Source organism: Mesocricetus auratus, unplaced genomic scaffold (assembly GCF_017639785.1).
Source record: "Mesocricetus auratus isolate SY011 unplaced genomic scaffold, BCM_Maur_2.0 Super-Scaffold_100021, whole genome shotgun sequence".
Taxonomy (NCBI): Eukaryota; Metazoa; Chordata; class Mammalia; order Rodentia; family Cricetidae; genus Mesocricetus; species Mesocricetus auratus.
In genome coordinates, this window is record NW_024429202.1 from 18,088,183 (window position 1) to 18,103,685 (window position 15,503).

The 15,503-nt window shown below is 41.3% G+C and overlaps 1 protein-coding gene across 1 annotated transcript in view; it reads left to right on the forward strand.

Annotated features, from left to right (window-relative positions):
• Positions 1-8,988: 8,988 nt before the first annotated feature.
• Positions 8,989-15,503, forward strand: part of Col9a1 (collagen type IX alpha 1 chain) — an 82,961-nt gene continuing 76,446 nt past the window's right edge. The window contains 4 exon segments of the mRNA XM_005086519.3: positions 8,989-9,219; positions 9,670-9,743; positions 10,802-10,873; positions 10,986-11,118. Coding sequence (XP_005086576.1) covers positions 9,206-9,219; positions 9,670-9,743; positions 10,802-10,873; positions 10,986-11,118 — 293 coding nt within the window. The 5' untranslated portion in view covers positions 8,989-9,205.

Consider the following 15,503-nt stretch of genomic DNA (forward strand, 5'->3'; position numbering starts at 1 on the left):
CTTTAGCAAGGATCCACTGAGAGTACAACAGTCTGATCCTTCCCCTCCTCCGACAACATTTCCCTAAGTCCTGTATATCCCGACATCTCTGCAGGTACCCTCTGAGCTGGCTGTCATCTGGAATCGCTGCATTGATGCTGGTGCCCAGTCAGCTCCTCAGGGCTATAAGCTCTGTCGGTAAGGACAAAGGCTTTTCTTTATCATCTGTCCCGGTGCTGGTTGCCACTGCTATTCCTGGCATCAGTCATGGTTTCAGAGAGATCTGAAATGAAAGAAGGTAGAAGGAAGGACTCCTGTGGGCGCCCTTAGGAACCACGGGAATGTCTGTGCATGCCTCTGTGGCTTTCTGGTTAGCTGTTTGCCTGTGAGCGTACACTCCACATGGCTCTGAGTGAGAAAAAGTATCTTTTAAAAACCGCAGGGTGCTGGCAGAGTCTCCCCCAATGACTCAAATGTCTCTTTCTGTATAGATGCTTTCTCTCTCAAGGTTGTGGCAGTTTCAATGAAAAGCTGCAGTTTTGACCTCAAGTAAGATTTTTTACTCTTGGAGTCTGCTATTTTGTGAGCTGTGTGCTCTATGACTGAGTTACATCCCTACTTAGAATTTGATATGTTGCATGTGACATATGATTACATTTATATTTTGTGAAAGCAAATGCGTAAGTTCTTTAAGCGATGGGCATTTAAAGAGGTAGTAACGTTTCGTGTTATGTCCACTTTGTCCACAGCTGTGCAGAAAGGAACTCAAGAAAACATGCTGAAGTAGTAAGAGTGAGTCATCCCAAGGTAGCAAAACTACCAGTAATTGTTTTATTCCCTACTGCTATATTTTCTAAAATATTTGCATTTTAGTTCCAAAGCAAAGAAACTTTAAGATCATTTTTGTATCTATTCAATCAGTAGACTAAGGTATCTTCTTCACTAACTGAACTCATACAGATTGTCTTCAACTTAGTTTCTCTGTCAGGAAAGCAGCTTGGCTTCATCTATTTTGCTGGATTGTTGTAAACTGCAGAAGTGATTATGACGGGAAACATTCTTGAAAAAGTCATAGAGTACTGTGACCAGGAAGTGCTGAGGTGAGCTTGAAGGACCAGTTCACAGCAGTTTTGTGAGGAGGATAAAGGTGTCGCGAATAGCTGAAAGTATGAAATGGAAGGAGGGGGGGGGTATCAGTTGGTCTACCTCGGTGACTCTAGGTGGATTTACACTTATATTTTAAATATTTTTACTGCTTCTTTGGGAATTTCACATCGTGAATCCCGATGACACTCATTTCCCCAGTGCTTTCAAGCCAGTCTCCCTCTCGCTCTAGTGTCCTCCCTTGCCCCCCAAAATTAAAATTAAAAGAGAAAAGACGAAAAGAAACGGGTCCAATTTGTGTTATCTATACACTCATTGGAGCACTATCAAACTCTCAGTGGCCTGCCCCTTACACAGAACTGAATTATCCTCTCCCGCATCCCCACCGGGGGGCCATCAATTGTGGAGAGCTAGCTTCACCATCCTTATGACACTTTTTAAAAGTTCTCTTCGATGGCTTCCTGTAAGCTGTTACTTTTTGGGGGGTAGGGGTAGCGGTTGTTACAGGAGCCTTCCGTGTCCCTCTTTCTCAACTGTGTGTAGATTGCTTGCTCTTTAGAGTCTTTACAGGAGCACGGATCGTGGGTTTTGACATGTTTTCTGGCTACAGCACAGACCACGAACGTGACTCCCGGTTGCAGTAGGACCACAGACCCAGGCAAGGCCCTTGGATGCAGCCAGAACCGTCGACATCAGTTTGGATCTCAGGTGGCAACATGGACCACCCACATCAATATGGCCCCCAAAGGCAGCACGTCCTACAGATATCAACATGGCTTCAGGCTGTAGCTCAGACTACAAACATCCACATGGCCTTTGGTGGTAACGCGAGCCACAGACATCAACACAGACTCTGGCCGCAGTGGGACTTGCAGACCCAGATATGGCCCTCGTTAGCTCGGATGGCAGTGCAGGTCACTCGCATCAGCCTGGCCCTCCCTGCCTTGGTGTATCCGGTTCTACCTCTCTCTCCCATCCATCTCCTCCTTCTCTCCCATCTCTCCACCACACACTTGCTCATCGTGGCGCCCCCACCACCTCGAGGCAGGGCAGCCTTTCTGGGGGGATGTTTTGAGTAGCTGTGTATATTGTCAAGGTATATTTTTAGCATGCTAGCCACACTTCCTCCGGAAAACTAAATGAACCACCACTTACTGAAGCAGAATGAAGTTGAGCGAGGAATGAGAGCAGAGGAGAATGAGTGACAAAAGCAAAATAAGTCAAGCGAAAATCGGGGACCGGTTTCTGTCTTAAGTTTTAATTTGCTTCTTAAAGCACGTTCGTAAAGACAGTGCTTTTGTCATTTGGTGTTTATAAATAAGTCATCTGAGTCAGAGAGGTGAATTTTTCTTGCGGTTAGGAAGTAAATAAAAAAAAGCTGAAGTTTAAACCCAAGCTGTGTGGCTTCCAGATTCACTCCTTAAGGGTTGGCTTTGTTAGCTAGAAGGCTCATCTTGGCGGTGGTTACTGAAGAGAACATACATGGTTAGTCTAAGGAGAGTTGGTTTTAGTTGTTAATTTTGTCTTTCTTTAACAGGCTTCTGTGAACAATCAGAGGGCATTGTATTTGTGTATTTATCATAAGAGCAGTTCTAAAGTGGAATCAATTATAACACTTCACATTATACACAAGGAAAATAACAAAGAATGGAGTATTTGCATAAAATCAGTTTTTTTACTCAATAATGGGAAATCAGATTCTTTGATTCCTTAGTAGCTCAGGTTTCAAATTTCAGGATTACACTGCCACCTAGTGCAGAGAGAACATCTCCCCACCAAGCAGAAAGTAGCCAATGGGTATAAATGCCATGGGATACAGCGTAAGGAAATAACATGTTTAAGCTTTCTCTAAAAAAGAAAGGGATTTTGGAATAAATTATCTTCCTATGGTTTATTAATGAAGGCTATCATGTAATTCAGGAGCTCAACTTTATTATTAATATTACCGAGTCAATGAACAATGATAGTGCAAAGGGGAGACAGGCGCCTATACTTATTCTGCCAGGCATATTTTTAAGATGGATGTCTAATAAGGAATGCATTGAATGTGTTTTCTTCATGAGCTCTAGAGGTCTCAGGAAGTTTTGTGAGTTAAACTAATAATTATTCAAAAATTGTTTTTAAAATTTTTAAAAATTTAATTTAAATTAGAAACAAGTTTGCTTCACATGTCAATCCCTCTTGCCCCCCTTCTACCCTCCCCCAACCCCTCCTCCAATCCCCACTCCACTCTCCAAGGAGGATGAGGCCCTTCATGGGGGATCATATGTCTGTCATATGATCTAGGGCAGGGCCTAGGCCCTCCCCCATGTGTCCAGGTGGAGACAGCATCCCTCCACATGGAATGGACTCCCAAAGTCCATCTGGATGGCAGGGCTAAATGCTGATATATTTCCTGAGGCCCCAAAGGATGCTGAGGCCTCCTCACTAACACCCACATTCAGGGGGTCTGGATCAGTCCCATGCTGGCCTCTCAGCCATCAGTCTGGGGTCTATGACCTTCCCCCTTATTCAGGTCAGCTGTTTCTGTGGGTTTCACCTGCCCAGTCATGACCCCTTTGCTCATCACTCCCCCCTCTCTGCAACTGGGTTCCAGGAGTTCAGTTCAGTGTTTAGCTGTGAGTGTCTGTTTCTGCATTCTTCAGCTACTGGATGAAGGCTCTAGGATGGCATACAAGGAAGTTGTCAATCACGTTATCAGGGAAGGGCATTTAAGGTAGCCTCTCCACTATTGGTTAGATTGCCAGCTGGTATCATCCTTGTTTTGCAAATGATTACCATACATTTACAGCCTGCAAGTCAATACCTGCGACGACAAAGGGGAGGGACTTAAAGGAATTGAAAACATGACTTGAATAGGCAGAAGTATCAGTGGACCAGCAGCAGCAGCACTGTTAGAATGCAAGTTCTTGGACCTGCCTTAAATTGTGTGACTCTGAAGCTCTGGGGCTGGAGCTCAGTAATCTAAGCACCCTGGTGTTCGATTCTAATGTAGCTTTTGGCTCTGCCTTTAGAGAAGAAGGCTTGTCGGTTCATAGAGAAACACGCCCATGGGCCAGCATACACGGTTTGGAGGAAGCAAATGCTGCTTAGGACACGAACCAGCTGCTGCAAGCTTGGAAACCCACAGGCCACTAATACAGAGACAGCTCCCTGAAGCACGTGCTGTTCTGGGGGTTGCGAGTGTGGGGGAGTGATTTTCTCTTCCTTGGGGAAGCAAAAGTAATACCCTGCAAAGCTTTGGGGTAGGCAAGGTTAACACTGCCATGTTTTTTTTTTTTTTGTATTATTGTTCCACAGTGAGAGCACATTTATTTGTGAGTGATTGCACAAAGAAATGACTGTACCATGGGGCTCTGTTTGCTTGCCCTGATTCTAGATGATTAGGCTACAATTACAGGCATAGAACCAAAATAAGCAGATTTAAAATAGAGCTTTGGTCATGGTGGAATTTCTTTACGGTAAAACTGAACCCATTGTAGGACAATGGGAGTCTTAGTGTTAGCAACTCTGATTGTTAGGCTTTCAGCTAGGGATTTCTATGAAAAAATTCAGGCTCTAGCTGTGGCTAATTTGCAGCACCTTGACACCACTGACACATGCTACCAGATGCTTTGGACCTTTTACTTTTAAAACAAAGACAGATTAATAAAGCTTAAAACTAGATTCCATTAAGAAGCTAGTTAAAACACTCCTCTCCATTGGAACCTATAAAGTAATTAAATACGGCAATCACAACATCTTTAATTATTGTCATCAACTTATCATTACTTTGTGCAAAATTACATTTAAAAGAAAAACAGATACTCATGTGGAAACCAAGGAACTTGCCCTACTCTTCTGTGAGTTTTGTGTGATGCCACACGTCTTGTATTAGGAAGGAAGAGGCATTTTAAGTAGCCACTGTGTTCCAATCCAGTGTAACCATGAGTTGCAACCCATTACTGGTTCTGAAATCAATATGTTGAATTGATCATCTTTACTAATAAAAGGACATAGAAAATAAATCAGAAAAAAGAGTATAGTACATTTACATGCATAAGTGTTATTTTCTGAAACTTTTGCTTTAGTTTTGCATATAAGTTTTCAAATAGGTTTAACCCACCCTTCAAGCAACATCAGGATCCCTTTCAAAGACACACCTAAAATTATCATTGGGCTCTCAAAGACTCATTGTAGTTTTCATAACAACCAGAACAAAGTCTCCACTCCTCAGTGTAATTCAAGATCCCTTACCCAGTTCCTCCTATTCAATATTTCACAAAATTTCCTGTTTATTTAGTTTTTTTAGCTCAAAATGAGAAATATATTTTTTGTGCCCTTCCCTTTCCAATCTACTTCATCAATATTATCTCTTCATTCTCATTCAGTCTTTGGTAACATTGATCACCCTAGAGCAGCCTTCCCTGGTCCCTCCATCTAGAACATTCTCTACGCCTCTCTCTAGCACACAGTTTCCTCATAGTTTTCATTGGAATTCTAACCAAAACTGTCTTATGAAGGTGTTCAGTGTCTCTCTCCCCACCACATGTAAGCTGTGTGGGGCAGAGGCCTGGTCACTCTGTGTTGTAACTCGTGGGCTGAGTTTAAGATTTGATCTAGGAGGGATGCAACTGACTATGAAAGTGTTTCTGAGCTCAGCTTGTTATTCCTCCTGTGTTTTCTTCCCCCTTTCTATTACGATATATTCCACTTTCTAGCCCAAGATATATTGGTCTTCCTTATTCTCTTGGTAGGCTTCTTCTATTCATCCCTTCAGATTTCATCTCCTGGATGAAATATTTTCCTGTACCCTTGGACTGAGTTCATACTTGACAGTCATTTTTTTTATTATCAGCAGTGTGGTCATTTTTCATTCTCTGCTGTGTTGTGAGCTTCCTCGGGGCAAGTATGTGCTTATTCATGGTTTTCTTTTTTTGTCTCTTCAACTCCTAGTGTGTAGTTGGCACATGCAGTTATTTAATAAGCATTTATTGAATGGTTGTAAAAACAAATGAAAGAAGATAATGATCAAGAAAGATCATTGTCTGTGACAGAGTTCCCTAATTTACATTATAAGTAATGAGTCATTTTTGTTTATAGAAAAAGAGAATATATATATGGATATTTGTGTATAGGGTGGAGAATTAAAGAACATGCAAAATTAATTATTCTATATAAAATCGATGACTGCAACATCATGTTTTCTTATTAAAAATGATCTGTTGTGAATGACCAATTTTCCTTTCCATGTGCTTTTTCAGGGAGGAATCATTAAGTAAAGTAGGGGAAAAGTGCTAATGATAAAAAAAATAACACCAAAACTTGCGCCTGGAGAGATGGCTCAGTGGTCAGGAACACTTGCCACTCCTGTAGAGCACCTGAGTTCAGTTCTTATGGTCTGTGTTTGTTGGATCACAGCTGTCTGGAACTCCAGCTCCAGGGGATCCAATGCCCTCTTCTGGCCTCTGCAGCAACTTTAGTCATATGTAAAATCCTACACACATGCACATAACTTTAAAAAACAAACCTCTGACTTCAGGGTACAGCTTGATCCTAACCAGGATCGCTGAGTTCCTTCCTGCTTTCTGTGAGACCCAAATGTCACATTAGAAAATATAATTAATGGCAGATAAAATGGATGGGACAGACAAAAGTATCTTTAAAGGTTGTTTCTTCAGGTTTACATTTTCATCTTAATAAAGCCTTTACCTTGTTCTTTAATATTTAAAATAAACAGCCAGCCTAGAAGGAAGCCTTGTCCCTCACGAGCAAGCTTAGTTTCCTCTGGCTTCTTTTATCTTTTATTTAAAGGCCTGTTCACCTGCTTTCTTATTTTAGTTGTAGAGAATCCTTCAGAGTGGGCTGGGGAGGGACAAACATAAAGGTGAGTTCTCTAAAACCCTTTGAAGGATTTCTGAAACACATGTATTGGAAAATCTACCCTCCCTTTTTTTTTCCTTACAGATCACAAACACAGAGCTCTCATAGAAATTCCTTTTGGGAAATATCTTTCTCTCTGCAGATCTAAGGCTGGCTTGTTTCCCATAATTTCAGGCTGTTATGGAGCTCCCTGGGGGCACACTTCTCTTTTTACATAAACTTCAACTAGCTTAAACAAATAAGCAGGGCTCAGGCCATCCATGGCTCTGTTCTGAGCCAAGGCAGAGGCCGTAGGGATTGGGGATTTTGATAGAAAGCAGGCATTGTGGATAGCACCGCACACCAAGGAATGGATGTCCCTCTCTGGGAGGGAGAGAAGCCCCCATAAGTGGATCAGAGAGAAAAGCCATAGGAAGAGAGCATGGACACTAGTAGCATTTGCTTGGCCAAAGTCCGGCAGAGACTCCAGCAAGCTGGGAGAGGCTGAAGTAGAAAAGACCTTATAAAAACCCCAAGTAAGGGCTAGGGAAATGGCTCAGTGGGTAATGTTTTTGCCTCACAAGTCTGCAGATCAGAGGCTGGATCCCAGAACTCATGTAATGGCGAGGCAGACCTGGAAGCTACCCATAATCTCAGCACTAGGGGAAGATCCCCAACCCAAGTCAACTAGCTAGATTAGCTGGAGTTGGTGAGCTCCTGGTTCACTGAGAGACCATGTCTCCTTAAATAAAGTTGAGAGTTATGGAAGAAGACACTCAGTGTCAGTTTTGAACCTCTGCTGGGTCATATATATTCATTGCATCCCCCACCACATGCACACACACACACACACACACACACACACACACACACACACACACACCCCCCAAAAAATAAAATAAAAACAGCAATCTACTTGTTCTATAATTAAGTAAAAATTTAATGAGTTGAAAACATGAAAATGTTTCAAAGAAGCAAAACCACCTCAAAACTATTAGACACCTTGACTTACAGAGATGATTTACATGATTTGTCTACCTGACTCTGAGTGCCTGTGTTCATCTGACACATCCTTTGAGATGGAGCCAGAAGTAGGCCATCCTGTGCTTTGGAAACAGGGCCGTGGGGCCTGCTGTTCCTTCTCCAGAGGTGCTCAGGTTCACAAGGAGGCCTGCACATGTGTGACAGTGGTGTGGATACACCATCTCTCTAGGTCTGTGATCCTAGTAAGTCTTTCTCTGCTTGTTTAGGAAAAACAATGTGTTGTGTGCTCCCTGGTATAGCCAATTCAACACTATTAACATTAGAGATTGAGAGCAAACAAGTCAAAGGCTTGAGGTCACATCTTATCAAAATTTCCAGTGGTGTGTTAGAGAGTTGACATGCAATGAACAGCACCTGGGTCTGTATCTTAGTCCTCTCATCTAGCAAATAGTGATGTGTTTAGTCCAACTGCATGCGTGGTTGTAAGAACCGTATGCTACTAGGCTGCAGGCATGGACAAGAGAGGGAAATGCACAATGAATTGTAACCAGGATACTAAGGGTGCCAGGGAATGAGTTTGGTGTGAGAACCTTTGTCTTTGCCAGTCTCCTTTGATTCCCCCAGTAAATGCTAGGGAACTGTTTCCATTCTAGATAAAGTTTTTAAATATAGATAAGGTAGTTAAATATAGGGAGGCCAATTACCTTGCTCAAGTTCATATACCTGGTAAGCCAGGAGAAGGGGATCTAAATCTAGGTTGACTAGGCAGCAAGGCTCCAGTGAGTTCCCACACCTCTGCCTCCTAATAGGCAGTTCTTTACTAGGTCTGTGGCTGCTGAAAGCCTCCCCTGTGCCCTTGTAACAGCTCTAAAAGCCTCTACTGTATCCTATAGCTGTTTTAAAAGCGCCCACTGTATTCCTATAGCAGCTTGCTGCATTTTTTTCTGGTGAAACTCCCCACATCCTGATTTTTTTTCTTTTCAGCAAGGCTTTTCCCATTCAATCCCTCTTTCAGTGTAACCTTGCTAGCTTTGAGGGCACGCCCCTGACTGGGCCTGGGCTTACAGCAGGCTGCCTCTTCCCACCCCTTTCCTTTCCTTCAGTTTAAAGAGTTATTAGATGCTGTCCCTGGTTCACTTTTTGCTTTTAGCCCTACCAGGGGCAAGAAAGACCAAGACTGGGGCCAAAACTCAAGAGTCCTAGAAAGATAGAGAGGGTGTCTTGGGGGGAGTAGTGACTCCCCTATAACCCCCTCTTCTCAGTGGCTATTACAAACCAGAGAGAACCTACTGAAAACATGAAGAACTGCTGGTAAGCCTATGACTCTGGAGGGAGGTGGGTGAGGATTTTTTGCAGTAATGGTAGCTTGAGGGGGAGGTGAGAGACAGTGAAAACTAAGGGAGCATAGGAGGTAGAGACAGATGAGAAAGTACAGTGAGTGAGTAATCATTTGAGCTACAAAAAGAAGACACAATTACAGAAAGAGAGGCAGAAAACAAAGACAAGAGAAAGCAGAGACAGGGTAGTGTAGGAAGTGAGATAGTGGGATATTGAGTATGTGTGTGTGTGACTGGGACAGCAGGAGCCAGAATTTATTTATCTGTAGAAGGTCTTAGTGAGCTTTCAAAATGGAAATGAAGGCAATAGTATACATTGGGATTTGGTTGCCTCCATCAGTCAGGTTTGGCAAGTTGAAAATATGAAAGTAGTTACCAACTGAAGAGATTCCTGTTTGCACCATTTTTGTTCTCTCTTCTTCAGGAAGATTCCAGTTTTCTTCTTTGCGTGCAGTTTTCTGGGACCCTGGGTGTCTGCAACTCCGAAGCGTCGCCCAAGTAAGACCCATAGTTTATGGAGTTTGAAGTATCTCTTTCCACTGGAAGCAGGCATTACTATGATGAAGCAGGGCTGTGGTTGAATGAAGACTGACTGTGCCTCCAACATTCCTTCACGCTTTCCCTTCTCATCCTTCATCGAGGAGATGCTTGGATGACTGATTCTGTGCTCAGTGTTGAGCCTGGAAAGGGAGTCCCCACTGTGAACACGGAGGCAGGAAGGACAGTTGTGCCTTTTCTAGGGCCTAACATGGTGCCTCTTTCAGATGGTGAACAGTAAATATTGAGAGAATGCAAGGATGTATAGACGGGTAGGTGGATGGATTTCCCCAAAACACTAGGTTCAGGAGGATAAGAAGAAAATATTTGATGTAGTTTGCTGGGTAGACCAAAGCTCAGGTTCATACTGAAACTTTTCGCTTTTGTTGTTGTGGTTTAGTTTTGTTTGTTTATTGTTCCTGTTGTTGTTGTTGTTGGTGTGTGTGTGTGTGTGTGTGTGTGTGTGTGTGTGTGTGTAAGTCTAAGAAATCTATTACCAGATTAGTCTTATTGATGCAGGATGGGGCATGGCAGTTATAAAAACTCATCTTTGATGGTGACACTTCCTCATGAACTGCACTTGTCTGGGAGTCCCATTGAGCTGTCTCAAGGCTGACTCTGTAATGTCATTGTATGTTTAGAATTGGTGGCATTTAAGGAATATTTTAAGCCTAAACCACCAGAAAGGATCCAAATAGGCCTCCAACCCATGCCATCCAGGACACTGTGCAGCTCTGGTTCTAAATGGAACAAGTCCCCAACTTCTCCAGGCAGGAACATTTTTCCATCATAAATTATTACTATAATTCCATGCCTTGTGTCCCTTCAGGAGAAGCTGAGGGTTGAATGAATTCTGATCATGGAGGTGCTGAGTTAAAGCTAAATGCATGGCTCACAAGCAAACTCGTATAACACTGTATTTTAATCAGTTGCTGGGTTATTAACATTATTAAATATTAATATTGATCAATTAACATCTTGTAGTGGATATATTGGATGACTTGGTACTGCTTTTGCAGGGTTTCCTGCCAGTCCCAATGGCGGAAGTGAGATGTGTCCCAAGATCAGGATCGGCCAAGATGACTTGCCAGGCAAGAAGCACTGCACTGTGTTGGAAATGCAGGCTTTCTAAATATAATTGATTTGGGGAGGATTCAGAACCAGTCTCGTTTCCAACTTCCTTTTTATATTCCTTTTCTCTAGGGTTTGACCTGATTTCTCAGTTCCAAATCGAGAGAACTGCATCTCGAAGAGCAGTCCAGAGGGTGGTGGGGTCCACTGCGTTACAAGTGGCTTACAAGTTGGGGAGTAATGTAGACTTCAGGATCCCAACAAGGTAATCTATCAAAAAACCTCTAATTATCTGCCTTAAACGCATTTAGAAATGTTTACAGCAATTCAATGTTAGAGATTTTTTTTTTTACTATGTTTCTTGGATTATTTTTATTTTAAGATGAAGAGCTTGGGATACAGTTCAGAGGTAGAGCACTTGCCTAGCATTTGTTAGACATTGGGTTAAATTGCCAGAAATTCTAAAAAAAAAAAAAAAGGAAAGAAAGCCAAAGGAATGTGTGCCCCTATCAATCATTAGCACCTGAATACCGCTCTTCATGGTAGGTTTGTAATTTACTTTCCATTCCAGGAATAAAAACATCACTGAGACTATTATACATCAACTCAGGACATGTTCTTAGTATTTTGCTTTCTGTTTTTCTGTAATTTGTCTGGTTTTGACTGAAAGGACCCTCTGTGAAAAACACCACAAGTGAGGCATAAATTTAACCAGAAGCCGCAGTGTGGTTTGAAGGCTCGCAGTGGAGCTGTTCAAGTGTGCCGGTGCTGAAATAGAACCACACATACAATCTTAGGTCCTAGATGACACCAAACAACAGCAACAACAAAAGGAAATAATTATAGCAGAAACACAGGGAGGGATACACATACAGCTTTTATTTGATCGCTGTCCTTTTCTGGAATTAATCTGTGAGTTCTTCAGCCCTGGAGGTTCTTTGGTGTATGTCAGTTGAATGAGTCGTGCCATTGTAAGGAATGTCCTTCTCTGATCTAGGTTTTGTATCATCCACATATCTTGTGATCAAGATGGTTGTTATATGTTTTTGGAGTTTTTTATTATTTGTGTATGTTCATTGTACAAACTAATGGTTTTGATCATTACATTTTCATACATGTATGTCATGAACTCTGCTGGTGTCCAGCTCTCAAGTCCCTCTCATTTCTCCTCCTGAAATAGTCCTTATATGCTTTCATGTCATAAATGCATATGTATTAGTATTATATATGAAGTCTTTTAATGCACTATAAAAATATAACTAAGACTCCTTTGGTAGATTAAACATTAGGATTTTAATAGACATTAAGTTGTGTAAGAAAATAGTGATTAATTATAATGAAAGGATGTCCTAGAAATTTAAGTTCAAGTGTTTTTCAATTTAGAAGAATCTGATATAAAATGAAAGAAGGTAGAAATTCACATTTTAAGCAATATGTGTAACACAAGAACGGTCCAAGGTATTTACTAATATTATTCTTAACTACTTTATAACATTGTTTAATATAGGAAGAAACTGAATCCTCAGAGTTTAGTTTATTTAGACATGTAAGTTAGAGGCTTGGTGCTCACGGGGAAGGCTGAAATCTAGGCTGCATGCTTCTAACAACTGTACTGAGCCTGAACACTCACTCACATGTGGAAAGATGAAAGGTATTGTTCTAGTTTTGTTATTGTTGCTGCGATAAACACTGTGACCAAAAGCAACTTATGGGAGGACAGCATTTATTTGGCTTATGCTTCTGAGTTACAGTCCATCACTGAGGAAAATTAGAGCAGGAACTCAAGCAAGAACTCCAAGCAGAAACCATGGAGGAATTCTGCTTCCCACCTCACAGGCTCATAGGTAGTGAGCTCCCTTATATAGCGCAGGACCACCTGCCTGAGGAATGGCACTATCCAAGGTGGGTGGGCTCTGGTGCATCAGTTAACAAGACAGTTCCCCTGCAGACATCGCCCACAGACGAATCTGAGCTGGGCAATCCCTTCTCAGGTGACTCTAGGCTGCATCAAGTTGACAGTTAAAGCTAACTAGAGTGGGTCCGATAGTGGCAACTCTGGCTCTATTTATTTGTTCAGTTATTTCTTTGCCAAGATGGTATTTTCATCTAACGGAATACTAGCTGGGTTCCAAAGTAAACTTCAAAATTGTTGTTTCTCGTATAATAAAATGATGACATGACACAAAACCCTGATCCAATTTTCCCTTCCATGACTTGAAGCACAATCTTGGCTGCCATTAACCCCAGTTCAGAGACTGATGTACAGTTCTTTGCATCCGGCTCATCTTTTCTGCTGTTTTTGTCTAAGTGCTGAGAGCCTTCATAAGTAATGGGCGCAGGTCCTAGCTAAATACTCACAGTTCTAGACTAGGATATGGTGGATGAAAGAAAGAAGGAAACAGGAGGCATGAAGTATAAAGGGAGGTGAGCCAGAGTGCTGGGTTATGTGAAGTTCTAGGCACACAACAAAACCCTTTTTTTCCTATTTTTTTCCGAGGAAGATTTATTTCTATCTTGTAATTGTTTTTAGGCTAGCTCACAGTTTATTACGATAGTCCAAACATGTTTTTATATTCTTAGTTATTCCTTTCTTTCACTGCCTTCCCCATGCATCTTGTCCCCAACTCTAGTTGGTTTGGAGCAAGCGATTTAAGCCTCAGTTTTATCAGTTAAAAGTTAGAGCTTTAAGGGAGAACTGTGTCCTAACATTACTATATAGAACAAATATTAATAATTGTAGAGTGCTTGGACTCTCTTAGCGGAGAACTGGAGTGTACCCAAAGAGGAAATTGCATGTAAGGCGAGCCTCCTTCTTATTTATTTTAAAAATTTTATTTTTGAAGAGAGCTTTATATGAGTAGTGGATTTGTATCATTTTCTTGTCCTCCTCTCACCAACTCATCGTCTGTTTCCCCTGCCTCCTCTCAAATTCCTGGCCTCTCATTCTTTAATTGTTACACACACACACACACACACACACACACACACACACACACACACACCCTAAATGTATAAATGCAACCAGCTGAGTCCATTTAATGTTGCTTGTACATATGTTTTTAGGGCTGGCCACTTGGGATTAGATAGCCAGTTAGGGGTCCCATCTTTGGGAAAGATTGATTCTTCCTCCCGTGTTGTAGATGTATCAATTTTGTGTACCTACCTACAGTCAGTTATTTTCAGTTTGACTAGTCGTGAATTTCTGTAATGGTCTTTGCCTCAAAAAGAGACGTCTTGATGAGGGAGGAGAGCTACATACTTATGTGGACAGAAGGCTATGCATTTTGAATGCAGTTAGAAATTGTATTGGTTTAGGAAAATGTCAATAGTCAGTTCTCCTATAGGGTTCATGACCTCAGGAGCCACAGATAGTTGGCTAGGTTTTCAATATTAGGCATGGATTCCCTCATATTAAGCAGGCCTTAAATCCAATGAGATGACAATTGGTTGCCCCCAAGATACAGTGCCACTATTGCACTTTTGAGATCTTTTGTCATGCTGGTCACTGTTGTGGTCTGTAGGTAACACGGCTGTGAAAGGACTATTGATTGCTTTTTTCCTAGGCAGCTTGCATAGGACATTGAAACACTGCAAGAGCTATTCCTCAGGGAGAAGGCTTCCAGGTCAGACCCAGTTCAAGTCCTCCAAGTTCTGTGCTTCAGACTTGCTTTCAAATTCTTGTAGGAAACCAAAATCAACAGCAATACCTATATTGTTTGGAGAGTCTCTTGACTCCCCTGGTCACTGACTTAAAAGGAGGTTTCTCATGCCTGATACTAGGCTCTTTATTAAATAGTTTGTGACTATTAGGGGGGATCATTACCACCCATATGTCATAACTGTATTCAGATTATATTTATATATGTACATTATATGTATTTTTAAGCGAAAATAGTACAATGTGATTCTCTATGGCTTTTTCAAATATCCTTAGTATTTCTCTCTCTCCACTGTATTTCCTTTCCCAAGCAATTCCCTCTGTTTTTCACAGCTCCTCCTTCATATCACCCTGTATTATGCTATTTCTCTCTCTCAAGAGGTCCTTCTCACCCCTCTACCACCACGGCCCTTTCTTACTTTTCTGGTTTCTACTGTTATTTGGGGTTATATACAGATTTATAAAGACTCATAGCTGGAAACAACAAATAAGAGAGTTAGTTTTTCTGGATTTGGTCACCTCACTCATAATAGTTTCTAGTTTCATAATTTACTTGAAAATTTCATTTTTTTCTCAAAAAACTAAAAATAGATTTATACTATGATCCAGAGGTACAATTCCTTGTATGTGTCTGAAGGACAGATTCTTACTCAACCGTGTTCATCACCACTTTATTCACTATCACCAAGAAGTGTCCTTCAACTGATGAATGGATAATGAAAATATGGTACATATATATCATGGAAATTAATTCCTTCTTTTTAAATTACTCATGCATAAGCTAGATGACAAAGAGAGAGGGAATTTGAATCATTCTCCAGGAACAGAAATATTTGGTTTTTGATGATTTTTTTTTGTACTGGAGAAAACAGGTTCTGGGACATTGAAAAAATATTCAAAGGGTTTTTCTTCATGGGAGAGAAATATGCCACAAAACAATGCCATATAGTCACACTTTTAACTTATTTATCTTGATAATTACTGAAGAATTA